The sequence below is a fragment of the Ahaetulla prasina genome, chromosome 2 (assembly GCF_028640845.1).
Source record: "Ahaetulla prasina isolate Xishuangbanna chromosome 2, ASM2864084v1, whole genome shotgun sequence".
NCBI classification, from domain to species: Eukaryota; Metazoa; Chordata; class Lepidosauria; order Squamata; family Colubridae; genus Ahaetulla; species Ahaetulla prasina.
The window spans coordinates 246,928,756-246,949,114 of NC_080540.1; the positions used below are offsets into that span (position 1 = coordinate 246,928,756).

General features: G+C 34.0%; 1 protein-coding gene across 1 annotated transcript in view; it reads left to right on the top strand.

The window, feature by feature from the left end:
• Positions 1 to 19,861, top strand: part of CEP120 (centrosomal protein 120) — a 40,014-nt gene extending 20,153 nt beyond the window's left edge. The window contains exons 14-20 of the mRNA XM_058170148.1: positions 213 to 302; positions 1,192 to 1,284; positions 1,738 to 1,899; positions 3,972 to 4,094; positions 5,060 to 5,158; positions 16,243 to 16,388; positions 16,985 to 19,861. Coding sequence (XP_058026131.1) covers positions 213 to 302; positions 1,192 to 1,284; positions 1,738 to 1,899; positions 3,972 to 4,094; positions 5,060 to 5,158; positions 16,243 to 16,388; positions 16,985 to 17,222 — 951 coding nt within the window. The 3' untranslated portion in view covers positions 17,223 to 19,861. The remainder of the gene's footprint in view (positions 1 to 212; positions 303 to 1,191; positions 1,285 to 1,737; positions 1,900 to 3,971; positions 4,095 to 5,059; positions 5,159 to 16,242; positions 16,389 to 16,984) is intronic.
• Positions 19,862 to 20,359: the final 498 nt, after the last annotated feature.

Here is a 20,359-nt window from a genome sequence, read left to right on the forward strand (position 1 = left end):
ATGGATTCACCTAGGTAATGGATCTTTAAATATAATATAAGTATTCTTTGTTATATCAGATAAATTGAACTGTACATGATATCATAAGTGGAAACAAAGATCATAAGTGGAAACAAAGATCATAAGTGGAAACAAAGATCCAGAGATTAATGATAGAATTAATGTGTAAATTGTCTCCCCCCCCAAAATAAAATAAAAACCACTTCTTGTAGTTGAAGAAGAAGGAGTTGGCTCATATGCAGGCAATGGCAGAAGAGTGGAAAAAAAGGGATAGAGAAAGAGAAGCCTTGGTAAAGAAAAAAGTAAGTGCTTTCACTTTAGAATTCTCATATGTCATTGTCTTCTGAGACCATTTACCATGATAAACTTTAAATAGAAGCAGCGTCAAGAATTTTCTGTAACTGATAAATTGCATAAAAATACTAGCTCATTTTGGAAATAGAACAGACTTTCCTATTCACGTTAAGCTGCATTATTCTTTATTCCTCTTTAAGCGTATAAAAAAGACAGCCAATATGTCTGTTTTCTGTAAACCATAACAGAAGTGCAAGGAATCTATTTCTGTTGTCCTGTCATCCGTTTCTTTATAGTACATATCAGATATAACATTCAAGTAATGAATGTTAAATATTAAAAAAATTTTAATATTAAATGTTAAAACGTTTCTCAAAGTCAAATTAATATATGTGAGGACTTCTTCCCAGAATATAACGAATTCAGGATATGGCAACATCAATGAAGGATTATTCTCATTGTAACAACAGGATGATTTATTCATTCATTTTATACAAATGCAAAGGGTTCATCAAGTCAGAAAGACTGTTAGATAAATTATACACACAGTTATAGTATAGGATCCTTTGATACATTTTTTTTGATACAGAAATTAAGGTAGTCTGCCATTGGTAGAAAAACAGATAATCTATACTGATACTTCAGAATTCAGTATGTATGGAAGAGCCTAAATTGTGCATCTTTGCACAATTGCCTCACTGTGATATTATTAGTTTTCCTCAACGAAGTTCAAAAGCATAAATCCTCTTTCTGTACTGCTTCTTCAAACTCCAGCATTAATTAAAGTATCAAAACTATGAGACATTCAACTAAAAGGGCAATATTTAGCTTACATTTTTAGAAATATTTCAGTATTTCCCATTTTGTCTATTTTACTTTCTTCTATATACGCCTTAGGTTGCAGAGTATACAGTTTTGGAAGAAAAGCTTCAGAAAACTTTAACTGACTTAGAAAAACGTGAAAAACAGCTGGTCAGTGCTGAAACTGAGGTAAATGGATGCCAAACTATGCTATCCATTGTACAGTACATTTTTTTTTTAAAAAATCTTTTTGTCACAGTGATTTCCAGTCGTTTTAGGTGTTTTTGTACTATAATTTTTGCCAGTAATACGGATTTGGTTTTTTCCTTCACAGATCCTTTGAAAATTGGCATAAAATACAATATTTTATTTTCTATGTGTAACTTTTGCTGATTACAAAGGTATATATATATATCTTTGCATATTTTTATTAAATGTTTTAAAACCTATTTCAAGCTCTCTGGATGAAGATAGTTGGATAAAATGATATCGCAGTTTATTAAAAAGTTAAAATTAGCTACATGCAGTGATTTTGAGAGTACAAAGAAACAAATAGACACATTTATAAAGTAATGCCAAATGTTAAGTTGTTCAGATGTGAATGCATGTTTTCAAACTGCTTTTGTAAAAACTCATTTTAAGCTCCAGCGGTTAAAGAAAGAACTCCAAGCAGAATATGAACGAAATCAGCAGGAAGTTCAAGATACAATACGGCGAGTCAGACAAGAATGTGCACACCAGATTGAGCTGGAAAGGGCGAGAATTAGGCAGTTTGAAGAGGACAAGATCCGTGCACAAGAACAAGTATGAGTTGTTTATATTTTCCAACGTAGCTAAATTATTAATACTAGAAATAGATGTAAATTTTAAAAGTAAATGTATTAGTGTATCAGTTTTATTAATGCATGTCTACAGTAGTGGCCAAAATTGTGGAAATCTTTTGGAAAAAGTGTATTTTCTAAAACTAGTTAATAACACCACTTTTTTTCGGAGTAGTACCATAAAATTTTATATCAATGGAAAGATAATTTAATCAAGAATGTAAAGCAATAGCTTTTATGAAGGATTTGCTATTAGAATAGCAGTTACAGTATAAAGGACAAAAGTGAAACACAGAGAAAAAACCAGATATACAAAAATTATCACCATAGAAAAAATGAGATATACAAAAATTATCATGTCAGTTAATACTTAGTTGGGTAATCTTTAGCATGAATTACGGCCTTAAAAAGTCTTCCCATGGAGTGGACCAAGTCTTTTAGTTCTGCAGCTGTTGTAATGTGAAACCAAGATTGAATGATTGCTTCTATTAACTGGGTTTTATTGCTGGGTCGTTTCTGACTAACAAGTTTCTTTAGTCAGCTCCATAGATTTTCAATTGAGTTAAGGTCTGGGCTATTTCCAGGCCATTCCAGCAGTGGAATATGATTATCTTGAAACTCCAAAAAAAAAAGTGGTGTTATTAGCCATCAAACCTCAAAAATACACTTTTCCCAAAAGGTTTCCACAATTTTGGCCACTACTGTAAATTGTCTAAGAGTGGCATTGCTTACTGAAGAATCCCTTTCTTTAATTCTGAAGATCAACTATATATTTAACACTGGTTTCTCAATTGGTCAGCATCAAACTTTGAGGGGACTTGACATTAAAAACCTCACGGAACAGCATTTTTATATCTATTACATTTTCGTTTGTTTTGGTCATGTGGATTGTATCCACATTTTTCATTTCCTACAGCTTTTCCGGCTGTGTGTGTGCACGTGCATAAGTATATTTGGGGTAGTCTTGTAAGAATTATTTTTTTGTCCTAGTCATATGTTGTTTTAAACTTCATTGCAGCCATTCATAATCAAAGCCATGTTCAAAGGCTGAATATGAACAAAGCCGTGTTCATATTCAGTAATTAAATTGTTAATATAAGACATATAATATAAAACATCAGCTGATGATAACACAAAAAAGATAAAGCGAAGCAAAAAGCAGTATATGTTCTCTTCTTCCCTCACTTGAAACAAGAGCAGAAATCCTGCATATTTTCTAAGAACTTCCACACAAAAACAACATTAAAAATTGTTTTTAATGGTCAAACCAAACATGTGGCTGTACTATCCACAATAGAGACATTAAGTTAACTCCCACATTCTCACCATAACATTTTTATCTTCAAATATTTGCTTCCATTTTTTACATACTAGGGAAGTTTTGAAATTTTCTGATTTGACTTCAGATCTCTCTCTCTCTCTCTCTCTCTCTCTCTCTCTCTCCCTCCCTCCCTCCCTCCCTCCCTCCCTCCCTCCCTCCCTCCCTCCCTCTTTATTCTAAGTTGTATCATGAAGCTTGTGTCTTTTTGGAGACAAAATATATGCTTCATATGAAAGTAAGAAGCATCACTACTACAGAAACTGAACTATAATGCTGTAAGTTAATCAGAACTGAGATTTAGAAATTAAAGCCATTTTGTATTTAATTATCAGTGTCGTTTTGTGCCAGAAAGTCCAACAGCATGTATACACATTGCCCACCCATAATACATCTAGATTCTGTTGAGTTTAACTTGCAGTTAAATAACTGTCCTACGTAAGGTGTAAGTACTTTTCCCAAGAATGGTTTTATTCCACCCACCCCACTCCATGAGGATATCACAGAGCTAAATCCATGTTACCAGAGGATTGTGTTTAATCCACTATAATTTTCACTTTCTGTTTTCCCTCTAAATCTGTTCTTCTGGAGGACTTCATAAGCTTTGGAGAAGTTTTGGGGGCTATAAGCATACATTATAATTGAAATATCTGTTGTGTTGGCCAAAAAAAAGATTCCACTCAGCGCTCTGTTATCCAAGTGTTAAATACATTCAAGTTATTTGTTTTTGAAAACAGCTACATGAGGCAGAAAACAAGCATAAGGCTCTGGAGAAAGAATTTCAGCAATATAAGGAGCAACAGAGTAACAGACCGGAAATCCGACTGCAATCAGAAATAGGAATTCTAACTTTAGAGAAGGTACAGCTATCAACTTCTAATCCCACCTCCTATTCAACTGTATTCATTCCTAAAGCACATCATGCATTAATTGTATTATAACTCACTTAAGCAGGAAATCAATTTTACATTTGACGGCAGCCAAAACGTGGACAAAGCAAAGTAATACTTACTGTACAGAGAAACAGCCAGTGATAGTATCCTTCTGTAAGCTGTGATTTATTAATTTATTGGTGTATTTTTCAAATTATTTTATTACTGATAACTATTCATTCCAAATCACGATTCATTCCAAATCAAAGCTTTGTTTTGATGACTTAGTACATTAGTTTTCTAACTTATTAACCTACTGTTAACAACATAAGGGTCTATCAATAGTATAAGTCAGTTTTTCATAGCTAAAGCAGAAGTATGTTTAAGAATGGACTATTTCAATTCTTATGGAAATGGAATGGAAGTCCAAATGGCAGTATTACTATAAGAAAGAAATCAAAGAGGGGTACCATTTTCTCCTAATTTTGAAAGCAGGTAGTCGTTTATTACAGAAATGTGATCTTTCATATTGAGGATTTAACCTTACAGTCTGAACTAATGGAAAACAAACATTAATTGCAATTCACTGATAATACATACAAAGACATTTCATACTCAATTAAGCTAAAAAATGAATAGCTAGTGTGTATTTTACAAAAATAAATGTTATCTAACCCCTTTGAAATATTTAAAAACTGTTTATATGAACTGTCTTGGAATGCAAATCAATCTAGTTTTGCTTTGTTTGACAATAAAAATAAGGTTATTGCTTAAACAAGAATATTATTTTATGTCACAATATTTATATCAAGTTATGTAACAGTTTAATGGAGCATATTGTACTAAGCAGTTTTTGGAATCCAAATTCTGTGTATCTGATTGTGTAAAGATTATTTCAGGGTTTGTTTGTTTTTTTTACTGTATTATATATTGATAAAATTATTTCTTACTAGGGGGATCTTGAAAGAAAATTGGAATCGGCTACTAAAGCAAAGCTACATTACAAGCAACAATGGGCACGAGCTTTGAAGGAACTAGCAAGGCTAAAACAGGTGTGTAATAAAAATAAAGTAAATAAATACACAAGAAACTTCTCCATAAGGGAGGTAGGGATTGCTGGATAAATCTAATAATTGATCTAATCAAGCATCCATGATTACCGTATATACTCGAGTATAAGCCGAGTTTTTCAGCACGTTTTTTGTGCTGAAAAACGTCCCCTCGGCTTATACTCGAGTATATACGGCTTATACTCGAGTTTTTTTTTTTCTTCTTTTTTTCACATTATACCGGATGGTGCAAACTTGGCGGGCTTTTGCATTAGCGCGGGGAAGCCCTGCCGGTGCAGTGAGAGGGCGGGGCGGGGGAGCCACCAGCCTTCTCGGCTGAGGGAGGGAGGGTTTCCCCGACCGGTAGCTGCCTCATTTCCCACCCTCGGCTTATACTCGAGTCCCCAGTTTACCCCAGTTTTTTGGGGTAAAATTGGGGACCTCGGCTTATACTCGGATCGGCTTATATTCGAGTATATACGGTATTCTTTTCATCAACTTCTAGTTCACACACTATGAAATGAAAACTTTTATTAAATTGTATTTCAGTCTACTTTTCTGAATTTGCACATTTGATTATTATATCCATTTCCTTCTAATTTCTTCTGTAGAGAAATTATAAGTGGTAGGATGAAAAAAGTGGAGCCTAAAGAAAAGATGGCTTGCCATTTTTATTAATTGAATTTGTGGCAAGAAATTTATCCAAGAACAGATATAGTTGTGCCTTTCAAAACATAACGTTCTAAACTTTAAAGAAAAATTATAGACAGTAGTCTTGAGAATATAACAATAGCAAGAACATGTTTTCCTTTGTATTGGTGGAACCAAAGCTACCATCCACAAAATTACTTTATTGAACAATCTATTGGAGATATAGAAAAATAATGTTTTAAAGTGTTGCAATAGATTTCATGGTTGAGGGAGAAGAGCAGTGGCTACTGACATCCTGTCTGTGGCAAAACTCAACATAGGATGGTGTATTTTTATGAGGCAAACTAATCTGGAATATTGTGTCACTCTTGAGATGTTTTGGTTACAATTCAAATTAAACTCAATTGATATGCCCACGACCATGAAATATGGAAATTGCAGTTCAAAACATTTGAAGAATCCTATGTTATTATCCTGACTTGAAATGGTAGTTTGATAATGTAATTCTGATACACAGGTGGATTTGTTATCTGCAATTTCATTTGTCTGCATTCCTTAAACAAAGCAGACTTTGTTATCTGTGGTAAATGTATTTACCATTTTGGATGTTATTTTATAGCAAAATAGTGAACTGAATTTTGCATATACAGTAGTGCTTCAGTACTCATCGTTAATTGACTCCCGGAGACACACCGGAATAGCTCAGGCTGTAAGGAGCCTGTTATTAGAACACAGTAGCCTGCAATTACTGCAGGTTCAAGCCCGGCCCAAGGTTGACTCAGCCTTCCATCCTTTATAAGGTAGGTAAAATGAGGACCCAGATTGTTGGGGGGGCAATAAGTTGACTTTGTAAATATACAAATAGAATGAGACTATTGCCTTATACACTGTAAGCCGCCCTGAGTCTTCGGAGAAGGGCGGGATATAAATGTAAACAAACAAACAAACAAACACTGAGTACCAAAAACAATGAATAGCAAACAAATTTTCCCACAAGGCATAATGTAATGAGTCACAAGGCAGCTGAAACCAACAAGTGGCGGGACAAAATTTGTCAAATGCATTGATATCAAATTTGATGAATTTCAAAGCAGTTGAGTACCAAGATACCACTGTATATAAAGTATATTATTAACTGTCTTTTTATCTATGGTCTTGTCATTTATGGTTGTTTGGCTAGACTAGTACTGCAAATAATTAAGGCCACTTGTTAGAAATATTTCAACACTAATTGTCATTGGGTGTGTTTATGAAGTATAATCTGAACACAGTACTTACATATGTAAACTACTGCATTTTAGAAAATGAAGTTTTGTGCTACTGGCTCTCTTAAGTATTTGAGGCATTATAGTACACATAGATCAAGTGAACTACTGCATGTTTATTAGTGTTTTATCAATAATGTGTACGGATAACTAAGGTTTTTTAGCCGCAGAGAAGATTTTCTGGTTCCAGTAAACTTGTTAGCTTTATTTTGGCCATCAGTTCCTGAAAATTGCATTGTAGGAGCTGTTACACTTAAAGTATATTTTTTCTGGATCTAGTAGTATGCCTAATACCAAGACTCCCAACCCAGCACCGCAAACCAGTACATGGCCCGGTTCCTAACAGTCCATGGCCCTGTTAGGAATCGGGCCATGGAAGCAGCGGGTGAAGGAGCGAATCTTCATCTGCACATGCGCAGGATGTAGATTGTGTGCAAAACCATACCCCTCCCCTTCCCCGTCCATGACAATTTTTCTTCCATAACTAGTCCTTGGTGCCAGAAAGTTGGGAGCCACTGCCTAGCACAATTATAGTTAACCTATTTGATGTAATTTTAGCATGCAAAGGAAAGTTCAGAAATATATAAATATTTGTATGCTTAGCCAATTAAAATATTTTTTTAAAAAACTTCTGAGCATACCTTTTTTTTTCTTTTGAGTTTAGGCCTAAGTGAAGCTTAAAGATTCTTCTATTATTGAAATTCAAATTTTGTGGATCGTAAGGAATATTAAGCTTGCTTAAGGTTTTATTATTTGTGTCTGCATGTTTGTGTTTAATTTGGGTTAATATGATTAATTTCACATTGATTCCCATGAATAGCCAGCAATTTTTGCCAAAAACGTGTCACTCCAGAACTCTCTGGAGATCTGCACAAAACATTTGTATAGTGAGGATTAGACACAGAAAACAGTGTCTTGGATTGTTAATAAATATTAATGATAAAACCTAACTGACAAAATTTTGGAAAGGGGATGAAATGCTTTGTGGCCACTGCCAAAGAACTGTTTAGAAAGATTTCTAATAAAAAAATGAAAGGCATAATAAAGATATGAGTTACAGGATATCATGTAAAATATGCAAGTATTTTGCATAATACCCTTCTATTTAATTATAGCTTCTACTCCCAGTTTTCTATGCTGAGGGCAATAACAGTCCTTTCTAATGGAGTTATGAAAATATAAATATAAAAATAAAAATTTACATATTTCTACTATAAAAATATATAACATAATGCTAGTGTTAATTTAGGCAGAATTACAGCAATTGGTTTTAAAAGTTGGTGTCAATTAAATAACTATAGTTATCTGTAACACTGAGATAAGATTTTAAACCCTGATTTATTGAACAAGCCAAAAATAAACAAAATTATGTATGAGTCAGAGGTAACTGATGCACAGGTAAGTCTATATTTTCTGGCTAGAAGACTCATATAGGATATATATAGCTGCTATAGGAGGAGAGCCATGTTAATTTATAGCATCATTTCCAACTAACGAACATTATTAAAATGCATAAACTTTGAGAGCTACAGCTTATTGAAATGGATCTGATGAAATAACCTGAAACTCATGAAAGTTTAATTTAATTTTAATTTAAAATTTTTAATTTAAAAAAAAAGTTGAAAAGGGAGCCACTAGGCTCCTGATAGATTGCTAGAGAATTGCAGCTACTGTAATCTTAGGGATGGGAATGACATCACCTATATACAGAATAGTTCCTACATTTTGTTTTCTCAAATTGAAGCTTTCTTGATGCATTATTATTATTATTATTATTATTATTATTATTATTATTATTATTATTATTATTATTATTATTATTATTATTATTATTATTTATTATATTTGTATACCGCCCATCTCCCGAAAGACTCAGGGCGGTTCACAGCCAAAAAACAACATTGTGGTGGCAACTCTTAGAATTCTCAACCAACATTAGACAACACTTAGCTTCTTTTCAAAAAACACCACGCTACTGACCAGAGCATATAAAACATTTGTTAGGCCAATTCTTGATTACTGCTCTCCTGTCTGGAACCCATACCATATATCTGACATCAACACAGTTGAGCGTGTCCAAAGGTATTTTACGAGAAGAATTCTCCACTCCTCCGAAACCAGTAAAATACCTTATTCCACCAGACTTGATATCCTGGGTCTAGAAAACTTGGAACTTCGTCGCCTTCGACAGGATCTGGGTTTAGCATATAAAATCATCCGTTGTAATGTCCTTCCTGTCAATGACTTTTTCAGTTTCAATAACAATATCACAAGAGCTACCAACAGATTTAAACTCAATGTCAACCGCTCCAGTTTAGATTGCAGAAAACACGATTTCTGTAACAGAATTGTATATGCTTGGAATGCATATGCATGTTGTTTCTTCTCATAACCCGAAAGGCTTTACTCTAACACTGTCCACGGTTGACCTCACCACTTTCCTTAGAGGACTCTAAGGGGCGTGCATAAGAGCACAAACGTGCCTACCGCTCCTGTCCTATTGTTTCTTCCCCTATGTATTTATATTATTTATTTATTTATTTATTTATTTGATTTTTATACCGCCCTTCTCCCGAAGGACTCAGGGCGGTGTACAGGCAAAATAAAAACAGACAAGAAAATATACAGTTTAAAATGCAAGATTAAAAAACTTATTATAATTAGCCTAAAAATTTAAAATATATAAAAACTAAAACCGATTTAAAATTAATAATAAAGATTTTAAAATCGATAAAATCTAAGCCAGCCCCGCGCGAATGAAAAGATGTGTCTTCAGTTCGCGGCGAAAGGTCCGAAGGTCAGGTATTTGGCGTAAACCCGGGGGAAGCTCGTTCCAGAGTGTGGGAGCCCCCACAGAGAAGGACCTTCCCCTGGGGGCCGCCAGCCGACATTGCTTGGCGGATGGCACCCTGAGAAGTCCCTCTCTGTGAGAGCGTACGGGTCGGTGGGAGGCATGCGGTAACAGCAGGCGGTTTATATGTTTATAGTACCTCGTTTCTCCTCATATATACGTTCTTATATTAGATAACCCTTTATGCAACGCTTGTATATATTGTTACGACAAATAAAAATAAATAAAAATAAAATAAAAATAAACACAAGTTGGAAAAAGCCTAAAGGTTTCAGAAATTTGTCTCACAAATTGGTGTGGCTTACATGATCTGAGAATGGGGATTGGAGTTTGTATAGGTTTATGCAGAGTTTTCAAGAATATGGAATATGGTGAGCCTTGGGGTTCTGATCTAGGGCTTGCCATTTCCTGGTGTATCCTGGCTTGATCCTTGCAATTGTAATAGTGTTTTAATAAAATATAGTGGACAACTGACATGGTTCTTATTTAACAACTATAGTCTGCTCTGGACCAACTTTGGGGAAATTATAAGATAATAAATCAACAGTAGTTGGCCAATATTATTATTATTATTTATTATTATTTATTAAATTTTTATACCGCCCTTCTCCCAAAGGACTCAGGGTGGTGTACAGCCAAAGATAAAACACAGGATATATACAATTAAAACCAATATTTAAAACATAGCAAATTACAAAAAGGCTGAAAATTAAAAATTTAAATTTTAAATTTTAAAATATTAATAAAACCCCAATTTAAAATCAAAACTACTTATGCCAGTCCCGCTTGAATAAATAAATGTGTTTTTAGCTCACGACGGAAGGTCCGAAGAGCAGGCACTTGACGTAGGCCAGGGGGAAGTTCATTCCAGAGCATTGATGCTCCCACAGAGAAGGCCCTACTCCTGGGGGCCCCCAGCCGACACTGTTTGGCGGACGGCACCCTGAGGAGACCCTCTCTGTGAGAGCGTACGGGTCGGTGGGAGGCATAGGGTAACAGCAGGCGGTCTCGTAAGTACCTGGGTCCTAAGCCATGGAGCGCTTTAAAGGTGGTAACCAAAATCTTGAAGCGCACCCTAAAGACCACAGGAAGCCAGTGCAGACTACGGAGCAGTGATGTTACGTGGGAGCCACGAGCGGCTCCCGTTACTACTCGCGCAGCCGCATTCTGGACTAACTGTAGCCTCCGGGTGCACCTCAAGGGCAGCCCCATGTAGAGAGCATTGCAGTAATCCAACCGAGACATAACCAGAGCGTGGGTGACTGTGCATAAGGCATCCCGATCAAGGAAGGGACGCAACTGGCGGACCAAGCGAACTTGGTAAAAGGCCCAATAGAGTAAGGCTGGAGAATACAAAAAAGATCTTGCAGAAAAGTTGGTATTTAAGGCAGTCGTGTCAGATATATTCTGGAGAAAATGGCAAACCTTCCCTTTCAACATTTGCATGTTCACACTGCTTAACATTGAGGAAAGGCGATCTGATTTGCATTTTGAATCTGTAATCTTTACAGCAGTTGCAGAAATTACTATTTTTCATTATGTGATGTATGTGTAATGTCTGTGAATTCCTGCATAAAAAAAAGGGACATCCACTTGGAACATAAAAAGAAATCCTCAGATAATCAAAGCATGTATGTCAATATTTAAAAGTAAATTTATTGCAGAATTTACACAACCAAAATATAATGGATTCTCATATGCATATTAATATTTCAGTTTGAGCTTTTGTCAAGAAAGTTACTTACTTTTGTTAATATAAGAAACCTTAAATTAGAAAACTTATAGCATATTGCTTTTGAAGTTATAGCTAGAAAGAATGTTGCAAATCCAACTTGGTGATTGCAGAAGGATCTGTCTGGATTTTGACTGTTTCTGTAAAAACTCAAAGTATGTACATTTGAGATAAGTGGTTATTAAAGAGTTTAAGTCTTACCATTTTTGTACTATATGGGGGATTTGTCCGCAGCACAACCAGCACATTTGTTTTAAACAAACACAGACTTTATTGGCTGACACTGTCTCTATCTTGTCCAGCCTCCTGCTTATCCTCTCAAAGTAATTAATGTGATTAATTTACAAGTAATTTAGCCAAGAAGAGGATGTAAATCTTTCCTTAAAAAAACAGTTAGAAGTCCAACTCTTAGTTAAAAACTGTGTCTTGAAACCATCCAGACCCTCCTACTAACTTGTCAGCTTTAGGTTATTTTCAGAAAACTTGAGTTGAGTTGCCTCGACTTATTTGTACGTTTTTTTTCCCACAGATTTTTTTTTTTTTTTTTTTGGTATGTGCAAGTGGGAGAGAAAATAGTCGCTGCTATTTAGCCATTGTTTAGTCTAGTGTATGTATGTTTACATCTTCCCTCTGGATTTATAAGCTGCTAGGAAAAAATAAAGATTGTTCTCAATTGATTGAAGAATTTCTTAACTATGGCACCTGGTAGCATACAAGGATGTTTTATAGAACTGTTTTTTTAACATTAGTAGTTTTATTATATGCTTGATTTGTTGTTGTTAACATAGAGACTAGAGGTCTAAATGAGAGACAGTTGAGACAATATAAAATATCTTATTTTGTAATTTTACTGCTAGTTAAATAGAGAAAACATTAGAAATCTAACAGAAGTATAACTAAAAATATTATTCTGCTTCTTTCTACAGAAATAAAGAAATAGTGTCTAGTTAGTGTGCTCTATACTTGCCTTCAGATTTTATTTTATTCTAACGCAGTAGACAAGAATATATAGGAAATAATGGAGAGAGAGAGAGAGGGAATCTGATGTTTAGATATTCAAATGAAAACTTATCTGATTACAAAGCTTCCTTTTTCTGTTCAGTCCTTTTGCAACTGACATATGCCATTATTGAGAGTTTCTTCTGTGATATTTTCTATCAGGTGACACAAGTTGCTGGAATGAGAAGCCTGTGTTTAAATATGTGTAACGCCATGCTTCTGCAACCAAAGAATTTATCTAGTGTTTCTGGTGTTTCAACATGTTGATAATGCCACTCAACAGTCATTTGTCATCAACAATTATTTCCATTCTTCAAGTTCCATTCTTCTTCATGGAACTAAATGGAAATAATTTCTTAGTCTTTTAAGAATTGCAGAAGGTCATGGATTATAGCTCTGCAGGGCAATAAAGATATCTCTGGAAAGCTGCTAGATCAGATTTGAAAGCTTTTCATGTTTGCGAACAACTCTAAAACATTATTGAAACAGCAGGTTTTAGAAAATTAGCATAGTCAGTAACTATTTTCTATCAATATGAGATAAATACTGGTAAATACAATTTTAAAAATACCCATATTCATTCATTTTAATCCTGCCTTTATTATTTTTATAATAACTCAAGGTGGTAAACATACCCAATACTTCTTCCTGTTATTTTCTTCACAACAATCCTGTGAGGTAGGCTGACTGAGAGAGACTGATTAACTCAAAATCACTCAGCTGATTTTCATGACTAAGGTGAGACTAGAACTCACAGTCTCCTGATTTTGAGCCTGGTGCCTTAACCACTAAAGCAAACTGGCTCTCCTGAGATCACTGAAATGACTTTCCAAAAGTCATTAGTTTGAGTACTAATGTGTGTATATGTGTGTACATTTAAGAGTGTACTCAAAATGAAGAAGGGAAATCTTCATTTGCTTCTTTGGTTCATGTTCAAAACAAAATAGCTTAATTTACAGTATTCCAATTGGGCACCATGTTAGCATAGGGACAATGGCAACTTGACAAAGATTTTTTCCTTTTTACCTTAGGTTCTCAAAAATAGATGAGGTCTAGTCCATATCTGACATTCCCTCTACAGAAAATTGGCCAAGAACAATTTTTTAAAAAATTCAAATATGAAATACTTTAATATTTATACTCTCATTTGCAAACAATGGGAAGGATTTTTTTTTATTGTTCCGGTTGCCTGGATCAAGAAACTGAACCCAGCAAAGAAACGATAGGCATGGCTTCACTTCAAGAAAACCTTGAACAACTTAGCAGAAAAATACACTTCATTGGCTGATGATTTGAGGTTTCTTCCTAATGCACAATGGACATTTTTTATATTTGGAGGCCTCCTTGCCAGATTAGCAGACAAAGCAACATTACTTTTATACTGTGCAGTTTGAAAGTTGAATATCATAAGGACACATGTTTGCATTTGACAATGGAAACCAAAGCCTAGCATACAAAAAATAGCAATAATATTATGTAATGACCTATGAAGTCTAATTTCCCCATACAAGAACTTTAAAAGCAGCAATAAAATATACACACCCAGGAATGCTATAGTAGCTGCTCAGTGTTTACTAATGAACTTTTTGCTTAAGTCACATTCCCTTAAGCAGTCTGCCTCAACTAATATTGGATGGTGCACATTCTAAATCTCTATGACTTAATTTAAAAAGCTACTTGCAAGATATCAAAATGGCAACAAACTAGCCTTCTTTTGTCCCAAGAGAGAAGACAGGGACATAATGTTTTGTCCAAGCCTGGAATAAAATAGCCTTTCCATACTTTGAGTGTTTTGCACATCCTTACCATAAATATGTGGAAAAAATAAACCATATTTGCTTCCGCAGTTAGATTGTTAAGACCTTCATTATTGTATAACCTTATTGTGAAAATGTATACGTTGCTCTTTACAGCAAATTTGAAATGCAGTTCAAGTCCCTTTGAATTGCTGTCCATATAATTAGGATACTTGGCTAGCGTGGCTGAAAACCTCTTAAGAATACCTGGAAGGGGAACAAAAGTTGTATGGCATGCAAAGGCAGCCTGGAATCACGGAGTTTGGTTGGTGCAGTTTTCAGTGATTTAAATAGTCATTAAAACAAATATGGGATGTTTGTTTTCTGTAATACATTGTGTGAAACAAAGGTATCCGGAAAAAAAATCTCTGCTGTAACGGCTCTCATTTCAGTACCAAACATGGATAAAAAATCTTTTCAACCAAAAATCTTTCTTACAGACAGTTCATTCTTTTTATAAATCTCTACTCTAATCATCATAAATCATCTACTTCAGACATCGTCTGGGAAGTTTAGAATGATTTGAATCCTAAGTCCTATCAGACATGTAGAACTCTAAAGTTGAAAACTGGCTAATTACTTTTGCTGTTTTAACAAGAATATAGCATGTGCCTAATATCATGTATCACATGCTTTCTAAGAAAATTATTTTAGTCCTTATAAGGGCTTACAGGGCAGACAATTTGTATTTGGCTTATTCAAGCTTTGAACAGACATAATATCTCAAGATACAAAAAAACATTTTTTTTGTTTGGATTATTGAAAGAAAGAAGACCAGCAACACATGTTTTTAATCCAAAACCAGATACTTTGTAATGGTTTCAGCAATGCAAAACTATTCAGCACTAAATCCTGTTGAGTTCAATGGAAGTTGCTCCCATTAGTGTATCCATAAGTCTGTAGCCAACATGTGTGTTGTGTACTAGACAACACATGACCCGTTGTATTATCATTTCAGAGAAATTTCCTTACCAGATTCTTCAGTGCCTTCAACAGTGACAGGGTTTCTAATATTCTTGAAAAGTTCTTAAAAATTCAGAGGGATCTTCAGAGATGTATCTACCTTGAAACTAGTACGTGTTGAACACTTATAGCATCTTTAAACATCAGGATTGACCATGGAAATGTTTTATGATACTTTACCTTATGTCATAAAATGCTTTATAATAATTTTATATCATTATTTTTTAAAAAATTTTTTTTTACCATATTTCAATTCCACAGGACTCATGGGCCCTAGATTTTGGACACACTGTGTAAGATAGCTCATTCCAAGGTATCTTGGTAGAAAATGTTTTGCCATATGATGCATGAGTTAAAAGTTGAAAACATGAGAATTTTAGATTTATCAAAAATTTTATCGAACTTTTATTCCATTACAAATAGCCCTCGTATTGTGACTTCAGTGGAAAAAGCAATTTGGTCATTGAATAATGCTTGCCATTAAGCGAAAGTACAACTACTAATCGGTGGCCCTAGAAATGTAGTTAAATTAATTGTCATTTATCTCATATTTTTAATAAATGATCAAAAGGAAGAAATGTACAATTACATGGATTTTAAGTCTCTTTCTATGGAATCCCTATTTTTGTATGTAACTCATGTAAATGGTTTCAACACTTTTTAAATACAAATGTAGATCGTAGGTTTTATGATGCTTGCAAAGTATTCCCTTATTTCCTACCTCACTTGCACTGCACAAACCAAATCCACAGTCCCCGATTAAATAAGATAAGCTGTCAAATACAGTGGAAGTATTTCTGTAAAATTAAATGTAGTTGGCTTTTCCTCAGCGTGAGCAAGAGAATGCTATGGCCCGTCTTAAAAAGCAGCAACAAGAACTTGAACACATGAGACTTCGGTACCTTGCAGCAGAAGAGAAAGAATTGGGGAAGACACAACGGCAAGAGCTAGAGGATATCAGAAATGAACTGAACAGGTATTGTTACCATTTGCTGGATTTTTACTTCTGCTGCTGAACAGGTGAAGGTTCAGCTAAGTCAAATTTAATTGGCTGTCAGTCCTGTAAAAGAACACAGCTTTCTGTCCCTTAGGTAATATTTGCCCATTTATAAAATGTAGCAACCTTGTTTTATAGGAAATCTATGCCAAAGGCCACCAGACCTAGTTTTTTATCTTGACTGTAGCAAATAATATAGCAAGATTTTTTTTTACCTCCTGTTCTAAGCAAACCTTTTTGTTGCATAAAAAAAATATTAATAGTTCTCACATCTCTCGTGAGCATAACACTTTCTATTTTAAATGGCTAAGTACTTCCAGTACCTTTAAACTATATATTTTTGAATGTTTTCAAACTGTTTAATTCTTAATAAAGATCACTCAAATTTATATACTTGAGAAAAGCACTTGAGTCTTCCAGCAGAGGGCTTATGCAATAAAATTTGCATTGAGACTCTTCTAATTAGATAATAGTGGTCTGTTTCTTTTCATCTCGACTAATTTCAATAGAAAGCTGGCTTTGAAAAGCAAAAGAGCAGGATGTAGAGTACAACCCGGTGTAATTTTTCCTTTTAGATTAAAACAAGAAGAAGACAAGAAAAAGTCACAAGATGGCCAAGAGTTGTTGGGAGTCCAACTGCAAAATGCTCACACTGGGAAAGGAGATGAGGCTTTGGATGACTACCTTGCACGTCTAATAGAAGAGAGGGATACCTTGTTGAGAACAGGTGTATATAATCATGAAGATCACATCGTAAGTGAGCTTGATCGTCAAATCAGTGAAGTGCTTATAAAAAGAAATAGAAGCAAGTAGCAGGACTCAGAATTGGTCATATATATATATATGTACATTTTCTACTTCCAAGACTCAAGTTTTAGCAAATGGTAGATTGAATCAGATTTTGAAGGATTTGTATATATACTCTTCTGTCTCCCAAGACTTACTGCTGTATTAGAACATCACTACGCTACTTTTGAGAAATGAGAAGAAGCATTACTTCAATTATTTTATTATTTTTAACCTATTTATTTATGTCAATTTGGTCAGTATTGCAAAAGCTTTAATTTACACATTGGAAGTATTTCTTGTCAGAATTTGTTGCTTGCTTGTTTTATTACATGCCTGGTTTTTTAATACATTTATATTTAGTTTTATAATAAAACACCATTTCAATAAAACTGCATTTAGGAAAATGTCCTACAGTAATTTGTAGCAACTTTTAAGCAAAATTGAGATTACATCACACCTTGACATTTTAATACTTTTCTTCATATGACAGATTTTGCTTTAAAAAACTACTATACTTATTTAGATGATTGGTTGTTTAACAATAGGTTGTATGAATAGGCTCTTATTTAGGTTGAAAAGCACAATTTTTACTGACAAGTAGCTGGATCTTAAGCAAGTTATGTGGATCTCAGTTTTCTGTATTCAATTCAGTTAAGATCCATCAAGCAATGGCACCTGGTTTATCTGGGCCATATTTGTACTGAGGTAAATGGTGGAAGAATATTTGGAAACTTTGGTAGCAGATGGCCAAGTTTTTAAGTGCATTCCTCTGATCTGTAAAAGGAGATGGATTACTTAATATTACATTGTTCATAAACACTTTGCTTATCAAATAGTTGTCAGGATAGATTAATGTTTTCCTTATACCAATATTATTTTCATCCATAAATTAAAGTTTATATGGAATTAAGTGAGGGGTTATCGGTATATCTGGAAGCTACTGCCTATATCAGTTGTCTAATCCAACACTAAGCAAGCGCACATTTGTTTGGATATTACTATGCATGCATCTCATTACACAGTGATTTTACACGTGTAGGATTATTCAAGACAGGTTTTGTGATATAAATAATCCAACATAGCAATCTATGGCTCCATGCTTAAAATTGGAAAACAAAATGGTTAATTCAACAGTGTAATTATCCATCTGTTGGATTTAATTATTTAATTAAATTTAATGATTAAATATCCATCTCTTTAAAGGATGTTTTAAAAGTTGTTGGTAATTTAGGCTATACTCAAATAATTTTATTCCTATGTGATATGTAATATACACATACATACATACATACATACTCTAATCCTAAATCTGTCTTTATCATGCTTGCCATCTTTTATTTATATTGTTTTATTGATTTTCCTGCTTGATTGTTGTGCAATGCCCAGAGTCATTGAAAGCTGGGCAACATACAAATTTAATAATATTATATTCACCACCAGATAAAAAGTAACAGTGGAAGAAAGCTTAAACACAGAATTGATTTTGGTCTCAAAATCATATCATGCCGTTTGTTTCTGCCTGAGTTAGCCATATCAACTTCGGTGATGCATAATTCTCAGCAATATGTTCAGTGTGTGCTTGTTATGGATGGAGTGTCAAATGTGCATGTGAAGTATGGGATTGTTTTATTCTGTGGTTTGGATGGGAATCTGCATCTTAATCCTTTCATAGATACTAGTCTGAATGTTGCCTGCCCTGACCATTTCTTTGTGCATACAACTGAAAACATTCACTAGGCATTTTTCCTCTCACGGATGAATAAGGAATTTAGTTTAACTTTTATTTTACATCCATAGTTTAAAATAACCAAGGCTGCAGCATAGCCTTAATCAGGATGGTGCCAGAAGTGATAGAATTCCAAATGTGATGATGGGTAGAAATAAAATGGAAAAATATCACTATCGCCTTAACGCTAGGCAGTTTGTCTTCAATAATAGACCCCCTTCCTTTTCCAGTTTTTTATGTAATGAGGAACTCAAAATAACAAAGATTTGTGACGCTAAACGTCATAATATGAACACTTCTTTTTCTAGTGACAATTTTTTCTGTAAACTTAAAATACGTTTATATTCAGTATTGAATATATGAAAGTAACATGAAAGTTTACTTCAAAAAATTGGTCTTAAAATGGATTTTTAGTAAAAAAAAAATCACCTACATGCTGGTGATGAAATGAACTCAATTTTTCAGCATTTTGAGACAAAATGTATTTGTGTTTTCCACACATATTCTGTTAGAATATTTTCATTACACTGCAAATCTCACTTCTACACTGAAGACCATATATTTTACGTTACTTGTTGCTTTGTTTATATTACAGGATTTTAAAAGGTATTTAAAAGATGTATTTACGTTGTCAGTCTATTCACATTGTAAGTCATTATAAGTAACCACATTTTTGCTGATTATTCTTTTAAAGGACTGAAACAGGAAAATATTTTTTCTTCAGGTAATTTTCATTAATTGTACCATTTGCATTTAAAGATTTTGTAATGTTGAACAGTTTACTTCTATATGTGATATATTTGCAGTAAATCACATTCATAATTATTATCCTGGAATTTAAATAATGCAACAGTGAGCAATTATAATTTGTACATAATTTAATTTATTGCATCGCTAACATGTCATAAAAGAAAATGCCAATAAACCTGAAATATTCTTTTATGTTTCGTGTAGTTACATTGTATAGGTCTAAAATGTAAATCAAATATTGAGTTTGCAACTAACTCTCAAACACTAGAGGGGGCCTTAACATTAAATAAAGGACATTTTTTTCAATCTGAAATATATTTTAAGCTTTGGTGAGTGTGAATTCAACACAAAACTTGAAATACGTGTTATATAGCTCCTTTTAAAATAGCATTAATCACAATTTCACATACATTCCTTTAAAGATAAAAATACACAAATGGAATTCATTATACTTTCTAAGTATCTCCTTAAGCATATCTGTGAAGCTTATGCAGCGCTTGATGCTTTGCAGCTCCAAAGATGGCTTTTCACAAACAATCAGATGGCAAATCAAGTTTGACCGTGTCAGTTATCACAGAGGAGAAAGTGAACTAGTGTCTATTGGTTTCCAATTTTTCTTCACAAACCAGGTGACAAATATGGATATATTTGGTTCCATTGTTAATTTTTCTTTGGTCTAGAACAG